Source organism: Lissotriton vulgaris, chromosome 11 (genome assembly GCF_964263255.1).
Source record: "Lissotriton vulgaris chromosome 11, aLisVul1.2, whole genome shotgun sequence".
In the NCBI taxonomy this organism is placed as follows: domain Eukaryota; kingdom Metazoa; phylum Chordata; class Amphibia; order Caudata; family Salamandridae; genus Lissotriton; species Lissotriton vulgaris.
Window position 1 is genome coordinate 340,381,364 of NC_141699.1, and position 26,868 is coordinate 340,408,231.

At 45.5% G+C, this 26,868-nt stretch overlaps 1 protein-coding gene across 1 annotated transcript in view; it reads left to right on the top strand.

Annotated features, from left to right (window-relative positions):
* The window catches only part of SUSD2 (sushi domain containing 2), a 1,032,760-nt gene that overhangs the window by 318,572 nt on the left and 687,320 nt on the right, over positions 1 to 26,868 (top strand). The window contains exon 17 of the mRNA XM_086943298.1: positions 11,164 to 11,338. Coding sequence (XP_086799424.1) covers positions 11,164 to 11,338 — 175 coding nt within the window. The remainder of the gene's footprint in view (positions 1 to 11,163; positions 11,339 to 26,868) is intronic.

Here is a 26,868-nt window from a genome sequence, read left to right on the forward strand (position 1 = left end):
GGGTCAGTAGGACATGAATGCACTTGTATTAGGTGTGAAGACCGGTAGTAGGCAGCTACATCTGATGCTTCGATGATGCCGTTATCTTTGGATTTATAATACTGAGCCTCCACAGCAAATTACATCATAGCCCCTGCCCAGAGCAGGGTGTGAATTATTTAGGTAAGACAGGTGAAGAATTAGTGAGGGATATCCTTCTTTGAAATAATCAAGGGCGGCTCCTTCATGCGAGCGGAGGAGCATCGCCCCGCTAACAAAAATGCCCGCAAGCCTCAGAGGTGAAAACAAAATAGTAATAAAGTACATTTATTTCCAATTTTTTTCATCAACCCATCCCCAACAGAGAGTCAGGATAGGGTGGGCTTAATGAGAGCAGCATCAGGGAGGAGGGTGGGCTGCTTGGCACTTCATTTCAAAGTGCGCATGTCCCTTTGGCCAGCCAAGACATGCGCACTGTGAAGCCTCTAACCCAGTTGTGTTAAGACAGCTCGGTTAGAACAAGTGCATGCCTCTAGTGCCATCAGGAGCACAGAGAGCGGCCGTTCTCTCCAATCCTGATGGTCCTCTCATGCAGCATGAGAGCAGCACCAAGATTGGTTAAGGCACTTCGCTGGGGCCTGCGCTGAACAGCGTACTACAGGAGGAAGATGTTCAGTGAGGAGGAGAACGTGTCGCAGGTAAGTGGATTTTATTTTGTGTTTTTTTTGCACCACCCATTTGCCCGCACCTCCACTCCCTATAGATGCCAGCAACCACTGTGTGGAATTGATACAATAAAAATGGCACATAGACCATCTTGACAATGGCTGCTGTCCCTGCAATGATAGCAGGAAGGGGATCCCGAAGGCAAGCTTGCTTTGCACCCTGTTTATTTGCGATGGGAGGTTATGTCCCATGCATGTTCCCTATCTATGGATGTGTGAAGTATTGGAACCCCTCCCAGGCAGCCGTCATGCCGGCAACCCATTGGAAGTTTGCTTTCTTAGTCCTGTTTACAAAGACCATTGGCTTTGAAATCTTTTTATTTAAACCTGAGAATGTGTATAGCGTCTTGAAGGGCTCTAGGCTTGGAACCTTATTGAATGTGTAGAGAGACAATAGGTCACCCGCCTAGAGAGACACCCTGTTAGCCAGGACAGATTCTCACTCAAAGTCTCTGAGGAGTGCGCTAATTCTCAGAGAGAGAGATAATTCTGGTAATTTTGTAGTTGGGATCTCATGGTGGAGATAAGGATCTCAGGTTGAAAGGCAACGAGAAGTCCCTATATTCACACAGACACCCACCCTTGCACACTGCACATACACCGCATAGTTCTCACAAAAGTCATGCAGGGCCTGATTATATCTAGATTAGATTTCAGTAATGCAATCTATCTGGGTGCCCGTGAGATCACTCTGAACAAACTACAGCAAGTTCAGAATGCGGCGGCACGAATGCTCCACAACATCCCTATGTCACGATCGGCCAAACCCGCATTGAGGGCGCTGCATTGGTTGCCAGTGCGAGAAAGGGTGAAATTTAAATTTCTCTGCCTTGCACATAAAATCTAGCAAGGTAAAGGCCCTCCTGCCCTTCAAAAGCTGGTGACCCCATATAAGGCAAGTAGAATACTTCGCTCAGACCAACAACACTTACTCATGATCCCCAGGGTCAAAAAGGCCCGCTCAGGAGGTAGGAGATTCTCCGTAAAGGTTGCAACCCTCTGGAACTCACTCCCCCTAGGTTTGCGCTCGGAGTCATGCCTTTTGCGTTTTCGTAAACAACTGAAAACTTTTCTCTTTTGTTAAACCGCTGTGCCTCTCTCTCTCTTAATCTGTTACTCTGTTTGGTGAAGCACTGGGATGCTCTAGGGTAACCACGCGCTATACAAAACTGTTTTAATAATAATAATAATTTATGATATACCTTCACCTCACTGCATGGTGTCTACATGCATTAAAAAATGTTTTTTTTTTAAATAGCGGTGCGCACTGACTCAAGCGCACTACCGGCCCGACAGATTCGGGCATCTTTAAGGAAGTGGGCCGGGGGAAGGGGGGTGGGGGGGTGGGGCTGCGACGCACAGGCAGCCAGAATATCGTATGACACTCACACACACTGCGCAAGTGAAATCCAGGAGAAGGCAATATTCAGCCTTGCCCGCGCATGCGTACACTGGTACACCTTCCCCCCACCCCCCTCCATGTCACCCAGAGACACAGGCAGGGACCCAGGGTCCCGGGCACAATATGGGCAGATAGTAGGCTGCTCGTTAGCCAATCCTGGCGCAGTGGCGCTGTTAACGCTGCGCCAGGATTGGCTGCTGCAGCAGGATGGTGACGTTCTGCACAACAAGAGCGAAACTGAAAGCAGAAGATAGTAGTGATCAGTCGTCGTCGTTGTTATTGTGTGCCTGCCTGCCTGCTGCCTACATCTACTACGGACGGTCCGGACCGCCTGGTGCTTTGTGTGAGTCCTCCTGTCTCCTGTCTACTGCTGCTGCGTCAGTCGGAACGGAAGACAGACATCGAGGACTCGGAGCAGATCACCAGAGAGAGAGAAGTTCCAGATAGTCGACGTCACGGTCACCACCACCACCGCGATCCACGTAAGTTTTTTACTGTGCCAGGCCAGGCCTCCTCTGACCCCTGCCAGTGCCAGTGCCATCCCTAAGTTAACCAGTCACAGTCAGTGCTAATCTAGGCTAGCTTAGCTTCCTCATCGTTCCTCGTCAGTCAGACAGTGCTGACACCTTCGGGTCAATACTTGCTATGGCCAGCATCTTTCAGCATTGCTTCTCAGCAGCACCCGTATATGTTTGTTCTCGCTGAGGGTCGCTCTTTAAGGCTCAATGAGTGGAGTATCTCTCTGGACTCCGGCTCTAAATGAAACACCTGGCCTTCCAGGGGTACCCAATGGAAAGGTTTTGGCAAGATTTTGCAGAGGTGTATCGATTGTTCCACTTCAGTTGGTTTGCAGTGCTTCCTGGTTTTGGAAAGTAAGAAAATCTATATATTAATTAGAAACAAATAGACATAGTGTAACTTCGCAAGCGGCCTGATAAAGCCATCAAATGAAAAAATCCCTGAAGCAGCACAGGGTTGACACGTTTATCTGTGCGTATTGAACTTAAAAAAAAACATGCTCCTTAATAATTTCTGTGGATTGGAGAAACGTGACTTTTGCAATGGCCTCAAATCCTCCAGTGGCCAGTTGGCGCTATATCAAAGAAAGTCCGGAAAACAATAATGAACCTTCTCAATATGTTTTCATAGCCTAATGCTCAAACACATCTCTGTTGGGTTTTATTTATGCTGCATTTATTGTTCTGCTTTATATGTTTTCAAGCCAAAGTTATGTATTTAAAGGGGCAATGTGGCCTTTGGATATGAATTCATTCATAGCAGTCAGAGTTGCACGCAGTACGTCTGCCAGTGCACTTAGCAAAGTCAGAGATGACACCAGCTGCTGGTTATTAAACAGGTGGCTCATTACCAGGCAGGGCCAGAATCGAAGGTCATCACACTGGTCAAATGTTAGATCACAAATCTTCAATTACTGCTGAATCGAAGGTCACTAAATGTTAATGATGTCACGAGTTTCACGCGCCGAGGTCCGTTCACTGGCACAATTTGTATTGACTGCACAAAAGCTTTTATATTCAATCAGCAACCTCTTACTTCTGTAAAACCTGCCAGTTTCTCGGCCCTCATATATATTTTTCTTTGTAATGCTATTGTTTACTGTAGCTACAGTTTGCATTATAGGACAATTATCTGGTAATTGTGTGCTGATTTTTTCCCAAACCTAGTAGTCCGTGCTTCTATTCACTATCATATGGGAATTTGTAGTGTGCACAATAAATTCTGTTGTAATGCTCTAATTCTCTCTCCGGAGCGGAGGGCTCCACATTCCAGAATGTATGTTTAAATCATGGAATATGGGCTCAGCTGAAGGAGGCTTTGTCAAATCGGTCCCTAAAAATGCTTTTACCTATTATTGTTGCTAGACCAGTTATTTACTAGAGCGGTGCGGGCGCTTGTGTGTCACTGTCCAGTTTTGCGCTGCATCTGCAGGTTTTTAGAAGGGTAAGTTAGTTTATTGGTGCAATGCTTTGTGCTGCTTGCGACACTCTGCGGTACGCAAGCACCCATGCGGAGCTTTAATAAAGTTTCTTTCCTTCAGTCATACTTGATGTGTGTTTACTTTCTCGCTCCTTTTCTCTTATGTACTTTAAATCTTTCTTATGAGGCTGTGTGTGGAGTAGTCTTTGGAAACCATCCGATGTTTTGTGCCTTTGGTAAACCGAGATCTCCATGGGGAGGAGCTTGTTCTATTAAGGGGCCCTGTGCATCCATCCATTCATGGACAACAGGCCCGTGTATTATTAATATCTAACAAGTGCAGCCTCTTGATTACTCTGCTAACCCCTTGGCTTGCAAATTCTTCCTGCTTTCCTGATGCCTTACAGGAGAGTTGGTTCATGCAGAACAGCCAGTACAAATGAATGCCCTCTACAACCCAAGGCATCCGGCCGTCTGACGCATCACCCTTAATTGCAGCCTTTGCCCTTTGCCTCATCCAGCCTTTGCTGGAAGTGGGGTGTTTATAGGGCGGAGCGGCCTTTGTGACCTGTAAATGTGGTATTCGGCCCCGACAAGGGCCCTTAAGAGTCTTGGGACCCCGGAGCTGGTGATTGGTGAATCGCTCCCTATGCCTGGGACAGAGCCCTCTTGTCTCCCCCAGGCCGCAGCGCCCCGGGTCTCTGTCCTGGGGCAGTGTAGGGGTATAAGTGCAGAGTATGTGTGTGTCTGTCTCTGGGTGCACTTGGCAGAGAATGAATGTTGTATGTTGTATACTTGTAAAGCGCACAGCTGCCCCAGCAAAGGGGCATCCCGGCGCTGTATACCGCTGGGGAACCCAGTGTGTGTGCCTGTCCCTGGGGTGTCCTGCGCGCCTCTAATGTGTGTGTGTGTACTTGGCAGTGTGCGTCTGTCCCTGGTGTGTGCTGCGCCTCTGATGTCTGTACTTGGCAGAGAGAAGAGTGTGTGTCTGTCCCTGGTGTGTGCTACTGCTACGTCTCTGATGTGTGTGCTTGGCAGAGTACTAGGTGTGTGTGTCTGGGCCTGATGTGTGCTTGGCAGAGAATGTGTGTGTGTCTGTCCCTGGTGTGTACTGCACCTGTGTGTATGCTTGGCAGTGTGTGTGTGCTGCATGTCTGATGTGTGTACTTGGCAGAGAGTTTGTAACTGTCCCTGGTGTGTGCTACTCCTCTGATGTGTGTGCTTTGCAGTGTGTATGTGTGTCAGTGTCTGTCTGTCCCCGGTGTGTACTTGGCAGAGAGCGTGTGTCTGTCCCTGCTGTGTGCTGTGCCTGTGTTTGTGCTTGGCAGTGTGTGTTCCAGGTGTGTGCTGCACCTCTGGTGTGTGTACTTGCCATAGAGTATGTGTCTGTCTCTGGTGTGTGCTGTACTCCGTCTCCAACACTCTCTCTGTCTTGCTCTTGTCTCTTTTCTCATATATCCTGCCCTCCGCTTCACTAGGTTTCCTACTTCTGTTCCACTTCATTTTTCATTGACCACAATTGTCTTCTGTGCCACAAAATTCATATTCCCCCCACCGTTTCCCACTGCTCCTTAACTGTTAGTCCATGTGATCACCAATCTGCAAAAAGCAGTAAAGCCTACATGCTCCCATCAGGCCCCTGCAGTGAGTAAGGAGGAGTATAGAAGCAGGCCACCAGTCACAAAAGCAAGTCCAACGCCGACCTGCCTGCTGGACCCATAGATTACCTTTATTAACCTTCCTGCTTCCTCAAATTTGCTTGAAAATGCAAAATGTTTCCACTATTTTTTCAAAATTTTCTCGGGGGGAATTCCCCCCGAACCCTCCTTGGGGGGGGGTTCGGGCTCGCTCGCTACGCTCGCTCGCTACAGTGCAGTATGAGTACCATTTTACGACGCACCACTTTGAAATGTCACCAGCCGCCACTGCTGGGAATATCACAAGACTGTGCCCTGTCCATGAAAAATCATGTCACTAAGGTCACAGACATTTGTTATGGAATCATGTGCAGTCTTAGAAAGATCTTCAAGTGGTTTCCTACTGAAGCCAGGAAACCTTTGGTACAGGGCCTGCTTATCAGCCATCTTGACTATGGCAATGCCCTGTTCGCTGCACTCAACGAGGACCTGCTCACAAAGTTGCAGACCCTCCAGAACGCTGCAGCCAGATTGGTCCTGAACCTTCCTCCCAGAACAGCTTCTGCCCCTTGCCTGAAAAAGCTCCACTGGCTACCCATTGGTCAGAGAAGCCACTTTAAGATTTTAAGTATGACACACAATACCTTATACAACACCGGCCCTAAATACCTTCTAAAGAAACTTAACTGGTTTGTACCCACAAGACCCTTATGGTCCAGTAACAAATCATTTCGGATCCAACATGCGTCTGGACTTCCCGTTACGGCCATCGCTCCTTTTCCTATCTTGCCCCTTTGCTTTGGAACAGATTACCCCCTCACCTTCTATCCATCACTGAACACAAACAATTCCACAAAACTCTCAAAACCTGTCTTTTTCCAAAATAACCTTGGCATATTTAAATAATCCTCACACGTGGTCAACCGTTTTTGCTGCAAGCGCCGTGAGACCTAACGTGATAAGTTGCGCTATATAAAAACTTTTGACATGGCATGACACGACATTTTCCTGACAGCTTCATCCCAGTCACAACTAGAGGTAACAGCCAATTGCATAGTCTCCTTGAGAACTTCCATAAACCTTTCCACGAGACCATTGCATTCCGGATGATATGAAGCAGCGCGCTTGTGCGTAACTCCCCTTTCACTCAAAAATTCCTCTAAAGCACAGGAGGTAAACTGTACCCCATTGTCTGTTAAGACGGTAGCTGGCAACCCCTCACTAGAAAAAAGATCATCTAAGAAACCAATCACAGAGAACGAGTCTACAGAATTGACTAATTTAATGATAGGCCACCTAGAAAACATGTCCACACACACCAACACATATCTATCCTGAGCTCTGACCTTCACTGGACCAAGGATGTCCACAACAATATCAACCCAAGGACCCCGAGCTTGCTGTCTTATGACCATGGGTTGTGTCCTACACTTAAGAACCTTATCACTGTTGGCACATTGTGAACATGAGCGTACCAATCGTTCAATCGGAACATCCATAGCTGGCCACCAATATGTTTCTCTGAGTCTTTCTTTTGTTTTAGCAATGCCCCTGTGACTAGAATGGGCACACTCAACAAGTTTGTCACGCAAATCTGAGGGAACAACAAGCCTACTACCTCTGAAAAGCAAATCATTCAAAGACGATAACTCCTCCTTTACACACCAAAACCCTTTAATTTGTGGATCGCAATGACGCTTTTCACACCAACCCTCCCTTACATACCCAATGACCCGCTGTAAAATTGGGTCATTCATTATACTAGTTTTCCATTCATTTTCTGTCACAACACCTTCAGTCACTAAACACACTTTTAAACTTTCCCCAAAATCATCACCCACCAAACCATCATCATCAGAACTATCAGGAATAGCTGAACCACTGAGTCTAGACAGACAATCCGCCTAAATGTTACTAGCACCAGGTAAGTAAGAGACATGAAATTCAAAATCTTGCAGAGCGACAACCCATTTCCTAATTCTATGAGAAACACAATCAGTACCTTTTTTTTCAAAGACCTCTTTTAGAGGTTTGTGATCTGAGACTACTGGAAAATGTTTGCCCCAAAGACATTTTTTGAGCTTACGAACTGCCCAGTAGACAGCCAACGCTTCTTTTTCCACAGCAGAGTAGTTGCATTCTGCACCTCTGAGTGGCCTAGAAATAAATAAAATGGTGTTGTCCGTGTGTTCACCAGGTTGCAAGAGAACAGCACCAAGCCCCTTGGAACTAGCGTCCGTCATAACGAACGGCTCTTTTGTAGGATCAAAACTAGATAGACTAGGAGCTTTGTTCAAGCACCTCTTGATAAGATCATACTCATCAAAACAAGATTTATCCCAAACAAATTCACTTCCTTTTCTAAGTAATATTCTAATTTTTTCTGTTTTTTGGGCGAAGTTAGGGACAAATTTATTATAAAACTCTGCCATCCCCAGAAATTTAATGAGCTCATCCTTATTCACAGGATAGTTAAGATTGGAGATAGCTTCAACAAGAGAAGGTTTGGGTTTAATACCTGAGCCAGATACTAAATGTCCCAGATATTAGATTTCTTTGACATCAATTCTACATTTATCTAACCTGAGTGTGAGACCTGCACTTTGTAATTTGGACAACACCTCTTTTAGTCTAGAATCATGCTCTTGTGAATCCACCCCATCAACTAGTACGTCGTTTTGGTAGACCTTAACACCTTTGGTACCAGACAAAATATTTTCCATCACCCTTTGGAACACCGATGCCGCCGAAATGAGGCTAAACGGCATTCTGAGAAATTTATAAGTGCCGAACGGGGTTATGAAAGTAGTCAGATCTTGGCACGTGGGATGAAGTTTGACCTGGTGGTAGGCCGATGAGAGGTCCAATGTGGAAAAATGAGAGGCACCATCCAAAGAGGACAACAATTCACTCATGTTGGGTAGCGGATAGCGGTCAACAACAACTGCTTTGTTGAGTTCTCTGAGTTCGATGCATACTCTTGTCTCTCCGTTGGCTTTTCGGGCCATAACCACTGGCAAAACCCATTCTGTGGCTTCAACCTCTCGTATAACACCATTCTTTAGTGGTTTATCTAACTCAGACCTCATTTTGTCTTTGACTAACAGAGGTACATTCCTAACTTTCGCCTCCCTAGGCACAGAATCTCGCTTCAACCTAATCATGTGAGAATAATTTTTAAGACAACCTAGAGTATTATCAAACACTGCTGGAAATTTTGTAATCCACTTATTGTGGTCAGAGACAGAAGCCACAGAAGAGGGTCCTCTTAAGCAAATGGAAGGAGATTAATTTGGGTCGAGATACACACTAAGATCACGTTGATGAGACCAACTGATTAGGGAATCGCCCTTCATAGATACATATATCTTTCCTGCAGTAATTCTTCCTTTAAAGTTATGGCACCCATAAAATACCCCAACAAACTGATCATTTCTCCGCCATAGCCTCTCGGAACAATATCCAGTTTAAACAGCTTTCCTTTCCCAGACAACTTTTTTTGCATAAAATATCTTAGGAACAAGAGTAATTTTGGCTCCTTAGTCAATCAACATTTCTACCGACTCATCATTCACCAGAACATGTTCGATGGGACCTTCTAATTTTTTTTATTTGATCTGACAAACTGACGGATCATCTTCATCTTGGTCATAAATATCTATCTCCCTCACATGCTTTTGATTTTTGCTTGATCTACAGCATTTCGAAAAATGTTTCTTCCTCTTACAGATAGAACATACAATTTTCTAACCAAGACAAACCTTAAAGTTAGCTACATGACCAGATTTCCCACAACGGAAACATTTCACAGTAAAAGGTTTAGTGTTTGTATATGATCTTGTAGATTTAAACAATAAAGAAGAGCTTTGCTGATTTGCTTTGTGTGATTTGTCACCTGAAGAGGTCTTAACTTCTTTAACATCAACACTTTTATGACTCTCTGTATCTTTGCGAATGGCATCAACGCAGGCTTTGGAGTGTTCATGCATTTTCATTGTGGTAATCACCTCTTGAAGCATAGGATTATCCTTTTGCCGAAGACTGTCTTTTGCCTTATCCATAGAACAGCCTAGCATGAGCTGGTCCCTTAGCCTTTCATCTAGACTGCCAGCAAAAGTGCCTGTTGAGGCCAGTTGACGTAGAGCTGTGACATATTGCTCTACAGATTCTTCGCTTCTTTGGATTCTTCTCCCAAAGTGATGGCGTTCTAAAATCATGCTCACTTTAGGAAGATAGTGCAGGTCCATTTTTTTAATGCAAATTTCGTATTCATTCTGCAAGTTAGATTCACCATCAGCAAGATTTGGCAGGTGCTCACAAACCTCCTGGCCTTCTGAGCCCAGGCAATGTAGAAAAAGTGAGGACTTTCTCTCTGCACATAGAGATGTACCTCAAACCCTCGCATAGTTAGAGAATACCTTCTTCCACTTTAGCCAGTGTATGGGAGGATCACCAGGGATGGAAAGAAAAAACGGAGGATGAGTAACGTTTTGCATTTTAACAGAAAAGAAATGGTTAATATATGTAATTGCACCAAACAATATATTAGGTTATTATCACTTATAAGTACAAGTTGTGCCAAGACAAGAGCTAACAGTTGAAAAATAACATGTAAATACACAAGTAAAATTAATCGATACGATCAGCGAGAAATAAATGCACTGAAATAAATGCACTGTGCTGATCAGCGTTATATAACGTGGAAAATATGCCACTTGATTCATATGTCAGCGAAAATGTAATATCTGTGAGCACTCAACAATTAAACAATATCAAACAATGTTGAAGAAGAAACTCAAGAAGCAGCAAGCTAAAGGTAGGTTTCTTGAAAATGTTGTTGAGTTGAGGTCTGTACAGCAGGGTTAGTTTCCCCTCGTCGCCAAAATGAGGTGATGACGACCGCAGAAAGATGAAACAGGAAGATGCAGTCTTGTAAAGAAGGACTTTATTTAAGTTCAATACATCTAGACCTCATCCATCAACAGGCAAATGTAAACTGCTCATGTATTCAAACAAAAACATTCCTAGATTCTACCTAGGAACACAGCTCCATAGTAACAAAACAGCGGTAATAGAAGGACAAGCTAATACATAATGAAGGCGATACTTAATAGAGGGACACAAGAATACCACACTGTGTTTATATCTACCTTTCTTTTTTTTGTATATCCCTTTTTTCAATTTTGCATAGAGAAACAGGCAAAGTATTACGCCCCCCAACTTTTGAGGACATATAGGCAAATTCACAAACAGATGTATACATTGAATCCCCATATATACGTACTGTGCACGTACCTTAACCCCTTGGGCGCGGCCACGATTCTGCGCCTGTGTGGCCGTTTTGAAGAGTGGGCGGGTTCATGACGGCCCTCAGCCGTCATCAGCGCACGAGCACCGTGATGCATGACGGCTGGGGGCTGTCTTCAGCATGGAAGGTGGTAAAGTATCTCTGTGTCTGAAAGTTTCTTATCTTTATCAACAGGGACTCCTTACTCTTCATCGTGGTCTGCAGAGTGGAAGTACCTTTATTCCCTGAAGAAAAATCTCAGCAACACTGGATCTTTCACATTTGTTCCAGAACCTGCTCTTGCCCAATACAGCAGGATTGAAGTTGGAAGTGTAAGAATCAGTCCAGCCAGTTGCTCAGATGGACAGTGGTGAGTGATTGCAGCAGAGGCGATAGTGTAATGTGATGATACATAGGCTTTCAATATGGTTGTTATCATGTTAGGCCCAAGGCACCGTGATGATGGGGCATGAAGATAATATAATTTCATGAAGAGAGAAAATGAAGGGAAATATCTGAAAAACAACACAAAATCACATACATTTTTTGAGGGAGTTTTATATAGTGAAAACTAGACCTGAGGATATCAGGTATCAGAGCGCTTTACATCAGCACCAGTTTCGTTACAGAAGGACACATTCATTTTTGTTATGCACGGGGAGATTCAGTGATTTGCCAAGAATCACAGGATGCAAAATCTGAACCCGGTTCCCCAGCTTCGAGGTTGACAGCTCTTGCCGTAAGGCTACATCCTCTCCCCAGTATATGGTCAGAAGAATTGATTCACATTGAGGAGGAGGTATGACATTTAACCAGTGTGAACTGTAAAAAATATACTATGCTTTGAGAATATAAGGAACCTCATGAAAGGTAATACCCAGTTGTCTGTGGAGCACAGAAGTCTTGGGACTGTAATTACAGTATATGCTACTGATAGAGGAAGCGTTAAAGCTGGAGCACAGATTCCTTGATACTTTAAGCTTCTATCTAAAAATGTGTTTATAAAATGTGTGTATTCTCCCTGAAGTTTCTCTTTGATTGTATAGCATTGTATAATTTTGTAGTATTTGTATTACCCATATTTGTGGTGCTGAAGTGCTTGTCCACATTGGTAGCATCTTAGAAAGAGTATTGTGTTTGCTCTGAGCCTATATGGGAAGTGTTTCTCTGTTATGTGCAGCGAAGTGCAGTTATTGTTTTATGGGACACAGCATTTAGTGGTGTTATGGATGAGGAATCTTACAAGCTAGACGTTTTATGTGGTATGCTGGTAGTTTTGATTTGCTTTTCAGGTCCCTTTGTTTTGCTACTCGTTAACTTTTATGTTCTCCACCCGATTGACCGTACTGGCTTTTAAACTGTTTGAACTCAGACCTGCATATAAGGACACAGATGAAAAGAGAGAATGCATTGTCCTGTTCAAATATGTAGTGTTGCATAAAAGCAAAAACCACTAATCTCAGTAATGATTTTTTTTAAATGTTATTTGCAAAACATAACATTTTTTTCATAGAAAAGTTAGGCATAGCACATACTGGACTATAAATAATGCAACATTTGGGCAAGGTATCACTTTCATTTGTGAGAGGCCGGAATGGTTGGAGCGGAGTCAAGCACATTGCTGACTGTGATGTTGTTGCCAGGAACGTATTATTTCTTATTTTTGTTCTGCTAAAGGCTGTAGTAAGCAATGGTGACCCTCTTCGCAACATGGCGCCCAAGCTTTACCTCATCTGTCCCATCTAAATCCACTCCTCGCTGTCGCTATATAGGCCAAAAGTGATACCCTCCAGGAAGCAGTGATACTGCCAGCATGGAAAAGACTCTGCAACAGGTGCCTTCGTGCAGATGTCAAGCAGACATTTGCTGGCATCTCGCATGATTCGAGTGGCTGCCTGCCTCCAAAGACTTTGGGTCAAATTAGTACCCGAAAGTGACTGTGATTGGAGTTTTTGGGTAGACCACAAATCCTGATTGATACTAATATCAGTAACACACTGAACTCGAATTTTTTATAGATGCTCCAATACCACCTCTAATTGAGCTGCAAATAATCCAACGCAGTATATGCCATCAGCAGTTCAGGGTGATGGCAGATAAATCCTGGACAATAACATAAAATGACACAGTTGCATTTTACTAATTTTAATGAAACGGTTGAAAAAAGGAATGAAATGTGTACCACCTCGAAGACAACAACATCCTGGACCCGTCCCAGTCCAGATTCCGAAGAAACCACAGCACTGAGACAGCCCTCATCGCCGCCACAGATGACATCAGGCGCCTGGACAACTGCGAAACATCAGCCCTCATCCTCCTGGACCTGCCAGCCGCCTTCGACGCGGTCTGCCACCACACCCTTAAAACATGGCTCCAAGAAGCCGGTATCAAAGAGAAGGCCCTCGACTGGACCACGTCCTTCCTATCCAGCAGAACCCAGAGAGTCCGCCTCCCACCCTACCATTCCGAAGCCACCGACATCATCTGCGGAGTCCCCCATGGCTCATCCCTCAGCCCAATGCTGTTCAACATCTACATATCCCCCCTCGCACAAGTGGCCCGCCAGCACAACCTCAACATCATCTCCTACGCCGACGATATCCAGCTCATCCTCTCCCTCACCAAGACCCGCACACCGCCAAGGCCAACCAACACGAGGGAATGAAGGCCATCGCCGACTGGATGAGGAGCAGCCGTATGAAGCTGAACTCAGACAAGACGGAGGTCCTCATCCTCGGGTTCACCCCCTCCGCCTGGGACGACTCTTGGTGGCCAACCTCGCTGGGAACAGCACCGACACCTACCGACCACACACACAACCTAGGATTCGTCCTTGACTCCTGCCTATCCACGTCAAAACAGGTCAGCGCCATCTCCTCTTCCTGCTACAACACCCTCCGCATGCTACGCAGGATCTACAAGTGGATCCCGACCGAAACAAGAAGAACGGTGACACAGGCGCTTGTCAGCAGCAGGCTAGACTACGGCAACGCACTCTATGCAGGAATCCCGGCCAAGCACCTGCGACGCCTCCAGTGCATCCAAAACGTCTCCGCCCAACTGATCCTCGACGTACCACGACGCAGCCACATCACCCCCAACCTGAGAGACCTACACTGGCTCCCCGTCGACAAAAGTATCACCTTCAAGCTCCTCACCCACGCACATAAAGCACTCCACAACGTCGGACCAGCCTACCTGAACAGCAGACTCAGCTTCTACACCCCCAACTGCCAGCTCCGCTCCGCAAGCCCCGCCCTTGCCACCGTCCCCCGGATCCAACGAAAGACCTCCAGGCAGCAGATCCTTCTCCTACCTCGCCGCCAAGACCTGGAACACCCTCCCGACCCACCTCCGACAGACCCAAGACCTCCTCATCTTCCGAAGACTTCTCAAGACCTGGCTCTTCGAACAGTAGCGTCCCCCCCCCCAGCGCCTTGAGACTCTCACGGGTATGTAGCACGCTTAACTAATGCATTGATTGATTGATTGATTGATTGATATTTGAAGGTAAAAATGAAAGTGATGTTTGCGTAGGTTATTGGAGACACACCTTCTTCCGCTGGCAGAAGGTACCATATTTTGGGTGAAACCCTTCAAATTATCGGGTGTTTAAGCATCAGATGCAAAGCAGAAAGCATCAGCAGGCATGTTCCTGGGTAGCACGGGCTTAACAGGCATATGCAGGAGTTGTCGGGTAAACTTGTTGGTACATCATGCTCATTCTGAAGACACTCATGACCTAATTAAGCTGTTGGCGGTGCAGGAGGGGGACAGCTACGCTGGGGTCCAAGTCCCGCACTGCCAAACCCTTGTGCGTGACAGATTAAGACATTGTTGTCACTGGCAGGCGGTCATTGGCATTCCCACAGGCGGTGCCTATGAAATAAGCACCTTAATGGGGATGTCAAAGCACTGCACGGCATAGACTGGTGCAGTCCATGCTGTGCATGTACTGGGCTGTATGCACCCCATGGCCCAGAGGCAACAAGGGGCCCTACGGCCCCCTTTGTTTCCTCTGGGCCACGGTTTTCATGGAGTAGGAACCCCCATGAAAACCATGGCAGAGAGGAAATTCGTAATATGCTTGGCGAGACTGAAGTGGTCCCGCCAAGCATATAGCGGCCTCAAGACTGCCATGTCACTGTTGCAGCAGTGCAATTGCGGTCCAACTGTCCAAGTCATAATAAGGTGGTTGGACTGCCGTTGCGTTGCTGACTGGACCGCCACTGTAGTGGTGACTGGACCGCCACTGCAAGTCTGGTGGACCTCGGACCACCAGACTCGTATTCAGGCCCCATGTGGAGTACTTTTCTGCTAGTAATTCTTATGTGATGAAAAGAAATAAAGTGGTAAAGCCAATAGGTCTGGCCCTAGAAAATCTGCATTCGGTTTGCTTAGTTTTGGCAAACCTATGCAGTATGCATTAAAAGTTTAGATGTAATGAAAAGTGGAAATGCTGATGCTGGTATGCTGGTAAGAAAAAAATTAAAACATGCCCAATCCCATACATAAAGTGAAAAGAGGATAAGATGAAAGAGCCTACGTGCCATTTCCACCAAAAGGGCTATTTTTTAGGCAAATGCACAAACAAAATACTATCACTCACAGTAAAATAGGGTGTGGCTGACGTGGGCTGCCCATTGTCCAATTATCCTATTTTCTGAATGTGAATGACAGATGAACTGGATAGTGAATGAAGACGGCTGACTAATAAATGTTATTATATTTTTTTTTTAGAAAACATGAGTCTGGTAACACTACAAAAACATTTCTAAAAATATGATAATAAGTGACTTCAGAGAAATTGTGCTCTTCATAAATCCTGTGGCAGAAAAAAAAGCAATCATTAAGAATAGTGTGCCAACGTGGGAATAATTCCAGTTTGAATACCAATGAGGAAAACATGCCAAAGAAAATGCTGCACTAGGATACCTTCAGGAATACTGTGCCTGGAGAAGATTTACCTATCAGAAATACTGTGCACGGTCAGTAAAAATAACGTCCTTCTGGATAGTGAGCTAGACGGACATCAGAATGCCACAACAGGGAGTTAAGACGCTATGGTTTAAGGTAACACTCAAAGAGAGATCTATAAAACATGTCACCTGAAAATGGTGGCATGAAAAATAATACTGTGGGAACCATTATGGTAGGAAAAACAAATGCTCCCCAGAGTGGTTAGTGAAAATAACGATATAAACTATTGTTGAAGGGAGACTTGTACCCATTGAACAGGTTTCCCAGATAATTAATGCACCTAAAATGCAATTACAGTCCCTGGGGAAAGGATGCATTCAACAATGAGTTTCAGGTGGATAAAGCCTCCAAGGATTTGGGCGGTGTAACAACGATGACTACTCCGGAGTCCTATAAAAGTACCACTCGCATCCTCCAAATACAAGTGACATGAAAACAAACGACCGTGGGTTTCTATGCAGTTATACTATGTCTAAGAATGCACTAGTGTCTCAGCTCGCCGTGGAAAACTCACCACTGATGATAAAGGGTGGCCCATCTGGGGAGTTGATTGACTGCTGTGGTGACCCATGGCTAACTTTGGGGGTCACAGCTTTGATTCCAGATAGAGCTGACTCACCTTTTTAGTCTTACTCCGAACAATGCATTGAGTGTGATTCATTTGAGTACTAACAGCTCCCAGCCTGCAGGCCCTGACTCACAATTCTAGAAGTGTATTTCCAAAATAGTCAACATAATTCTTGAAATGTGCAGCCTACCACAAGTGTAATAGGTTAACATCACACGGCTTAGGGATTTCAACATAGAGGGCAGCAGAAATTGACACTGAGCCATAAAGGATAGGGAGGCTAGGAGGTAAAATAAAGATAGAAGAGAAAATGGGGGCCATATGAAGAAGGACAACACTACTCAAAGATGAGGAAAAGGCAAGCAAGAGAAGGACACAAGTTACCTAGACAAGAAGGAGGTATTACAATGAGAGGAGTTGGGCGAAGCATGATGAAATAGTAAAAACAAAGGAAGGAACACATGGAAAGTGGATACATGTTTTTAGGAGACCGAGCAAAACGAAATAGTCTGAAAAGAGACACGTTTCAGGGTGAAAAAAACTGTTCAAGAATCTGATCTGGAAATAATTCTAAATCTGATGCTGTGTACTGAGAAAGCGACTTGCTGAGCCTCACATCTGCTTTGATTTTGGGCGGGCCCTGCACAGGTCGCCAGTCTGCCATGACCCATGTGAGGTATTCCCTATCATCTGCTGGCAGCTTCCCAAGGACATCGGACGAATGTAGCAGACATCAGTAGTAAATACAAGTGCACCCGCAGTGAAGGAAAACCGAAATACAACCCCGGCAACACAGAGAGCGATAATGCCTTCTCATAAACCCCACAATGTTCCTTTTCCAGTAACCCAACTCTAGCGACACAGTCCTTGCAGGGAGAGGCAATCAGTAATCTGATCCCAGATCTGACCCAGCAAATGCCAATTTGTAATTAGATCACTTGTGGAAATGAATACCATCTCAGCATACGTCGCTTGAGGTACAGAGCCGAAATGTGAAGTTTCTGTGCAATGCCAGAGGCACTTCCATGTGGAAATAATTTCCAGAGTGTGCTTTTTTTCCAATTTGCCCTACCCACTTCTCATTTCCAGTTTTCGCTGATTGGGACGTACAGACTCATGGACCACCGTCGATTCCAAGATGTAGTCTGAGGTTTAGTCAGTAGTAGCTTGAGACCCACCCACTGTGGTCATCATTGGGAGGATTATTGGCTTTCTCAGTCCTTTTTTACAATTATCTGCATCTGGCTTGAAGTAATCTCATTCAGCCATGAAAAGGAGTGATTGGTATTTCTGAGAAATGCAGTGCCTGTGGATATATGCAACAGTTGTGTCTGTCGAGCAGTGACGTGTCTTCTTGCAGGGGAGGGTAGGAATCGTCTCCCTCAAGAGATGGGCGTTGCATGTCCGTGTTTGCACCCTGAGAGAATTGTGGTGGGTCCTGAAGGCTTAGAACCTCATAAGACACCCATGATTCCCAATGTTCTAGAGAGATTGAGCCCCTCTTTGCTAGTGGACTGGTATTAGCTGCGATCATAACCACATCCCAAAAAACTGACAGCAATGTGTTCTAATTTTATTGGGTGAGAAAAATATAGTTTTTTACAAGTTTTTTTTCAAAATGGGGCATAACATGCGGATTTTGTTGCTTATGTCTCCAAAATTCATATCAAAGTAGTCTATCTTTTTAAAGGTGTGCGCAGGTGTTTGCATAAGTATCACAGTTTTTTGGACCATTCATAATGGGGGCCGTATTATGCAAGAAAGCTGCATTTTAATACAGCCCTAAATGACACCAGGTAGGCAAACTGCTGTCTGATCATTTCTCTTCCCGAGCGCGCATAACACAGAGCACTCTGGTGAATATTGATTTATTTTGACCATTTTAAAAAGATTTCTTTCCGTCCCTCTTCAGTTTTACGAAGTGACAAGTCACTTTTTCACTTCCAATACTTTTCAAAATATTTTCACACATCAGAAAAGATGTTCTTTGGTCTGTTTTAAGAAACATAGGCCATTATTTATGAAGCCCTGCATCACATTTGCGCCGCCGTTATGTCACTTTGTGACACTGCAGGGTTGTAAATAATGCACCATGTTGCACCATTTTTACGAAGTGACGCATCTAGGCAGATGAGTCATTTTGTAAACCTCTGCGCTACATTAAACCTGTGCCAGGTATAATGTATGCAAGGTGGGCGTTCCCCTGCATCAAAGCCTCGTAGAAGTGGCGCATTGAAATCTTTAAGATTTCAGTGTGCCACTTCTAGGATGCCATTGTGTCAAAACCTTACGCCTGCCTCATGGCAGGCGTAAGGGTGAACACATTGCTGACGTTGCGTCTGTTTTCAGGTACACATCAGCAATGCGTCACTTTTGCACCCACAGATACATCATTAATACTGATGTATCTGTGACTCCTTGCAAGATGATGTGCTGTACTGTAAATACGGTGCATCCATCCTGTCACAAGGAGGGCGCACTGAGAAATGTCGTATCACTGCTTTGTCACAGCGATGCAACACTTCTCATAAATGAGGACCTTAGGGGTATATTTACAACACCACTGTGGCACTTTTATGCCACCGGATCGTCACTTTTGTGATGCTCCGGAGGCAGTGTGATGGACCATAGTTACAAGGCCACGCAAAGCCACCCTGCGTGGCTTTTCATGGCCTTGTAAATATGGAGTAAGGCAATGCCTTACTCTGAGTAGAAAGGGCGTGCCATGGGTGTTGGTGTAGGTATTCCCACGCAACACCCATGCTTTTTGACACTGCTTCAGATTTACAACAGCGCCTGATTTGGTAATAATGTACCAAATCAGGCATAACGAGGAGAAATGTTTACATTTCTCCTCGTTTATTCGTCTTTCCATGTGAGCTGCATTCTGCAGCACACATAGAACGAGGAAAATGCCTCCTTTGATTTATTTTGTGTTGAAAGGTGTTCCTTCCTGCTCAAAACAATCATTCCAACAACGCATGGTGCAAGGGTGCCTGCATTGGCTTTCAGCTGCAGCTTTGACGCCGGTGCTGGCAGAAAGGACAGGAATGCGCCATATCTTCTAGATGTGTGTTTATAAACAACAAGGGACCCTAAGTAGATCAGCAAGAGACCTTAGGGAACAATCTTTTGGAAACAACAGTGGTCCTATGCAAAAAGGAATCATGAAAATGAATACAGACACAGTGGATTCTGTATTAAAGTGACTTGTCCAGCCGGACAGTGGTCAACAAGTATATTTATAGTATAAAACAAAAAATACACAGAGAATATCCTTCGACACTCTCACAATGTGGGGCACAAGCCTGTACCTCAATTATACAAGAACACTTTAGTACATTCAAAGTGAGACAGAAAGGGCTTTTTAGGCAAAAAAGCTTCAGTTGTTCATTTAGATCTCAATGTGAACAGATATTCAAAGATGCACCATTACATCAACACAGTACATGGTCTCGGGAATGAACATCCATTCCCGAGACGCATTGACGGCCTGGACCTGAGACCGACTGATCCGGTACCCGTCCCACCCAACTCTCGATCGCAATTAACGATCGCCATGACCGGTCATGATTCCTGGTGACCGCTCGATACCCGTTATACTACCCGGGCTCCTTGACCATGATTATTATGGTTCATGAGGCTTATAAATATTAGGCATTTATGTAATGTCCTGATGATGATCCCAGCTATTTGAATGTGGGATCGAAACGCCATCGACCAATTCATGTGCCATATACAGTGTGTAAATCATGTACTTTGTTGATGTAATGGTGCATCTTTGAATATCTGTTCACATTGAGATCTAAATGAACAACTGAAACTTTTTTTGCCTAAAAAGCCCTTTTTGTCTCACTTTGAATATACTAAAGTGTTCTTGTATAATTGAGGTACAGGCTTGTGCCCCACATTGTGAGAGTGTCGAAGGATATTCTCTGTGTATTTTTTGTTTTATACTATAAATATACTTTTTGACCACTGTCTGGCAGGACAAGTCACATTAATACAGAATCCACTGTGTCTGTATTCATTTTCATCATTCCTTTTTGCATAGGACCACTGTTGTTCCCCAAAAATATCTTCTAGATGTGGCAAATTCCTGCCCTTTTCTTTTGACGTAGGGCAGCGCAGCTGGAAGGCTTGCGGCTCTGCCCTACGCCAGTATATTGTAAATATGCCACATAGATTTCACCTTTCATACTTTACTGTGCTCTAACCAGTGTCATTTAGTTCAAATTACAATATTGACATATATCTGTCATTAAGCAAACATAATCCTAGATCTGAACAGTCAAAAACCTATAACAGTAATTTGTGACACAAAGTTGCTTCATGTTTACTACTTAGACAATTGACTGCGAAGGGCAGGCCTTAGAACATACATTACAAAACAAACACTCGAAAAGGCATTTATTGCTCTTTTTCCATAATAGCAGGGAGTGCGTGTGCACCCCCATACCGCTGCTTCCAGCACCATTGGCTCAGCTCTGTTTCTGTAGAGCATCATCTCGTCATCTATATTACATCCAAACTCGCAGTGTGCTTTCATCTAGTTGATCATCCCCGTAGACACACATTTTGGGGGAGATGTTTTGGAACATGGGTCTATTCAGGATCTTAGCAGATACAGGTGCACTGTGATAGCTCTTCACTTAGCAACAAGCGTCTTGTAGATGAAAAGATTGTTTACTTCCGGAAGTTTGTTCTCCAGAAAGAGAAACTGACTCGTTTTTGGCAGATGGTTAGAAGAACCAAAACCTCATTACAATATGTCAGCATAGACAACCCAAAACACTTCAGATCCAAACAAATTGGGTGTCAGGTCTCAAGCCACAGTGACCATAATGAGCATGGTCAATCCATAGGAATGTCATCAGATGACCCTCCATTGCTAAACCCTCATCTGCAGACATATGCGTCTACTTTAAGCACTAATGGGCCAAGTAATTGTTGGGCCATCAAGGGGGTGCAGCACAGACCACAGACCAGCTTGTTAGTGTGAAAAAGACCGTTTTATTGAAGACAGGTGAACCTTAAAAAACAAACTCCTTGACCTGTGCCATACAAAACTAAACCTCACTAAATATTTTTCGCCTACCTTACTCCCTACCCATACCTTAAAGTTTCCCCTTTGCAACCATTTAAAAAACCCCAAAACTTGCAACTTCTTAACCTTTCGTTACCTAGTTATCTATGTAACCTTCCTGTGCTACTTCCCATTCCTGCGTGCTCCCAGCGTGACCTTTCCCAACCCATAACCTGTAACTGTAAACAGACCTACCAACTATTACCCTGGAAAAAACGCCCCCAAACTTCAAACAATCCATATACAAACCCAGCACCTGCTTCCAGCAAAAACCAAACTTACATGCATCCCCACCCGGTGCACCAGTTCACAACAACCCGACCACTGCCAGTGAAAATTACCTCCTGTACCTTGCCCGGCTACTACCTGATAGTTACCCCCCTGAAAAACGGGGCAGGAGGGTGGCACAAAATCACTCCCCTGCCCTACCTAGCCGGCTGTCGTGTAACTACCACCGAAATGGTGGCTAGTGACTCAAAATGGCCGGCTAAATAGCCCCCAGCCCAAGCCTAGCCCAAGTGGAATGGAATGGAATGGAATGGAATGAGATTTTTAAAGCGCATGGCTGCCCAAGAGCGTCCCAGCGCTGACAGAAAATCCATGTAGTCAGGTCAGGCGGAAGCAAGAAGAAAGTCAAGGGAACAGCCACGTCTTCAAGGATTTGCGGAAGGACAGAAAGTCCAGTGGGAGAACATTCCACATCTTGGACGCCTGGTAGGAGAACCGCCGGCCTCCGGAGCGTGTTTTCTTAATCCTAGGTATTTGAGTGGGGTGGACATTAGAGGATCGGAGGGTTCTGTTTGTGATATAAGGCATCACGAGATCTTTAAGGACAGGCGGGACGTTGCCGTGGAGGATTCTGTGGGGTTAAGCACATGGCCTTAAACTGCACCCTTTGCTCCATAGGAAGCCAATGGAGTGCTCTGATCGCTGGTTTGGCAGAGCAACGATTTTTTGTGTCCGTGAAAATCCGGGCGGCCGCATTTTGCACCACCTGCAGCCTGGCAATAACTTTCTTTGGTGAACCGAGGTAAAGGGCATTGCCGTAATCCAGTCTCAACAGGATAAGACCCTGTAGGAGTAATTTTTTTGACTGGAAAGGAAGCAGGGGGAGGATCTTGTGGGTGGTGCGTAGTACACCAAACATGTTCCCGCTGTTTTTCTGGCCTGGGTGTTAAGGGTCCCCCGAAAGTACTCAGAGAGAGCTTACAGGTACTAGAGCCCTACTTTAGGCATATAATTCAATTATCCTTCTCCTCTGCGCACTTACCGATTGATTGGAAGAAGGCAATTGTATTACCTATCAAAAAGAAGCCTAATGTAAGTCAGGACACCTTGGAAAATCTGAGACCAATCTCTCTATTACCTTATCTTGCTAAAGTGACCGAAAAAATTGCAAACAAACAACTTATGGCTCACTTGGAAGCTAATAAATCCTTGCATAGCTCCCAGTCCGGTTTTCGGACCAATTACTCCACCGAGACAGCCCTCCTGAGAGCTACTGAAACGCTTCGGGCAGGAGCTGATGAGGGTCATACGATGGCGCTCATAATGCTAGACCTCAGTGCTGCGTTTGACACTGTAGCTCATTCCATCCTGCTACAGTGTCTAAACCAGGCTGGGGTCACAAAGGCGGCATTGGGATGGCTTAAATCCTTCCTAATAGACCGAAGCTTCCAGGTTCAGAGAGGCAATTCCCTCTCAGACAGCATTGCCCTAGAACAGGGGGTGCCTCAGGGCTCCGCCCTGAGCCCCACCCTGTTTAACCTTTATATGGCCCCGCTGGCGGAGGTGGTTCAATCGTACGGCATAAAATTAATATCTTATGCCGACGATACCCAACTCCTCATCTCCCTATCCCAGACACCCACCTTGGCTGCTGCTAATTTCAAAACGTGCATGCAGGAGCTTGCAGGCTGGATGAACCAACACTGCCTCAAGCTCAATGGCTCGAAAACAGAGGTGCTTGTGATTGGGGGTAACTCGGCCAGTTGGACCCTGGACTGGTGGCCTTCTTGTCTAGGTCCTATGCCTTCTCCGTGCTAGGAAGCAAAGGACCTGGGTGTATGGGTTGATCCCAGACTCTCCTATGACAGCCACGTCCAGAAGCTAGCAGGAAAGTGCTTTGGTGTATTGAAGACCTTAAATCGCACCCTGGACCTCCTTCCTTTAGAGGCCAGACGCACGATGACCCAAGCTTTAGTCACCTCCCGTATTGATTACGGTAATGTTCTACTCTTAGGAACCACTGAGAAGAACATTAAAAAACTTCAGGTTCTCCAGAACACGGCGGCCCGTCTGGTCCTCAGGCTTCCCAGAAGAGCAGCCTCCAAGCCTACACTAGTGGCTCTTCACTGGCTCCCTATAAAAAAGAGGATCTTGTTTAAAGCGCTCCATATATGCTACAGGATTACCTCTCAGGTAGCCCCTGAATATCTGAAGGATCTCGCAATCCCCTATATGCCCAACAGAGAATTGCGCTCCAAGGGTACCGGGCTTCTGTGTGCCCCCCGGATAAACAAAGCCAGAATGGGAGGGCGCTCCTTTCGTGCGCTGGCGGCCAAGAATTGGAACCTTCTTCTTCTGCATATTAGACTGGCTGAGACAGAGACCTTATTTAGGAGACTTTTAAAAACTCACCTTTTCACCCTTTAGGTCGCTCACTTTCTCCTGCTTCTCTCTCCACAGCGCGGGGACACGCCGAGATGGCGTCACCAGGCGCTTTATAAAATCCTTTATTATTATTATTATTATGATCCAGCCAGATCCTCAAGCTTTTGATGTCAGTTTTGGGGATTGGGGGGGGCCATGCTCGGGGGCCATAGAGACTCCGGACGATAATGGGACTGATTACCCAATACCATTAGCTCTGTTTTATCCCCATTGAGCTTTAAATGGGAGGCATTCATCCAACTGACTATGTCCCCCAGGCAGGAATGCAGATCAATGGTGGGGTTATCTGACTGGCTGAGGGAGACAACCAGCTGAGTGTCGTCCGCGTAGGTCAGACGTTTAATACCATACGGGACGACAATTTTTTCCAGGGGTGACATATATACGTTGAAGAGCGTTGGGCTCAATGACGAGCCCTGGGGCACTCCGCAACGTATAGGGGTCTCCCTGGAGATGAAGTCACCCTCCGCCACCTGGAAAGAGCAGTTGTGGAGATAGGATTTGAGCCAAGAAAGGGCAGACCCAGAAATACCAAGATTTTCCAGTCGCTGAGTCAGGATGCTATGGTTGACGGTGTCGAATGCTGCGCTGAGATCCAGGAGGATCACTGCCACTGATCCTCCTGCGTCAATGATCTTCCTAGCCTCTTCGACAACCGCCACCATCGCTGTTTCTGTGCCCTTGCCCGGGCGGAAACCGGTCTGTGATGTTTTGAGCAGATCGTTGGACTCCAAATAATTTGATAGCTGGGAGTTGATGTATTTTTCAGCCATCTTGCTGATGCCAGGGAGGAGGGAGATCGGCCTGAAGTTAGCTAGATTGCCAGGGTCAAGGTTTGGATTTTTGATAAGGGCTTTCACCACCGCCTTCTTCCAGCTTGTGGGAACCGTTCCATTTTCAATGGAAGCGTTTATTAGGTTCACCATTGGTGCTAAGATAATAGGAGCAACCTGTTTTAGGTGTCTGACTGGTGCTGGGTCATGCGGAGATCCGCTTTTGAGGGATTGGAGAATGGGTGCTAGAGATTCCTCACTGATTGGGGAAAACCTACTTAAATCTGTGTCCCTGTTCTGGCACTGTAAAGAATAAGAGAGAGAGAGGTCCACAGGGAGAAGAGGGGGGAGGTGTTGAAGAATGTTTTGTATTTTTAAATCGAAGAATGTGGCTAGCTCGTTACAACTATCGTTCGAGTGATTGTGTATAACTGAGGGTGGCAGGGTATACTCAGACATGAGTCCCTTTCTCACTGCTCCATCAGGATTCAAGCAAGCCGGGCCGAAGAAGGCTGAAATGCCAGAAACCGGTCCCCGGTAGCTTGTCTCCTTTCTGGTGAAGAATTGGCTTGGTAGTTTAGTCTGCCCTGTTCCCATGATGCACTGGGCCAGGGACAGACTGATTTGCATATAGCCAGGTTCTGAGCTGGGATGGGGCAGTGAGATAAATAACGGTGATGGATCAAGCCCTGATCTTTGGACTGGGTAAGAGTGGTCTGTTTAACTCAGACACTCTGTTCATCACCACCCTCTTTTTGTAAATCGTTTTTGGCCACTATAGGTGTGGCAGGGTATACTCAGACATGAGTCCCTTTCTCACTGCTCCATCAGGATTCAAGCAAGCCGGGCCGAAGAAGGCTGAAATGCCAGAAACCGGTCCCCGGTAGCTTGTCTCCTTTCTGGTGAAGAATTGGCTTGGTAGTTTAGTCTGCCCTGTTCCCATGATGCACTGGGCCAGGGACAGACTGATTTGCATATAGCCAGGTTCTGAGCTGGGATGGGGCAGTGAGATAAATAACGGTGATGGATCAAGCCCTGATCTTTGGACTGGGTAAGAGTGGTCTGTTTAACTCAGACACTCTGTTCATCACCACCCTCTTTTTGTAAATCGTGACTGGTGCTGGGTCATGCGGAGATCCGCTTTTGAGGGATTGGAGAATGGGTGCTAGAGATTCCTCACTGATTGGGGAAAACCTACTTAAATCTGTGTCCCTGTTCTGGCACTGTAAAGAATAAGAGAGAGAGAGGTCCACAGGGAGAAGAGGGGGGAGGTGTTGAAGAATGTTTTGTATTTTTAAATCGAAGAATGTGGCTAGCTCGTTACAACTATCGTTCGAGTGATTGTGTATAACTGAGGGTACTGGGGTCTTTAAACGTTTTTTCGCAATTAAAAACGTTTCTCTGGACGAACAGGCTGCCTCGCTGATTTTTTCATTAAAAAAGGATATTTGAGCGTTTTTTAGAGCATTTTTGTAATTGAGGATAGTCCGCCTGTAATCATTTTTACTATTAAGATCGAAGCCTTTCCTCCATACTCTTTCCGCTCTCTTACAGATTTTCTTTAAGAGGCGTACCTCCTGGGTGAACCATGGAGATGTGGCTTTTTTCCTCGGTTTCCGATGAGGTTTTTTGGGGAGGACTGTATCTAAAGAATTAGTAACCCAAGATGAGAACTCCACGTCTGCTAAATCTGGGTTCGAACTGGGATGTGGTCTGGTGTCCTCAAGAGCTTGTTTCCATTTATCATAATCTAGTTTCACCCAAGGGCGAGATGGTCTACCGGGTGCTTGGGTGGGAGGCGGAGTGGACTGAATACGCCA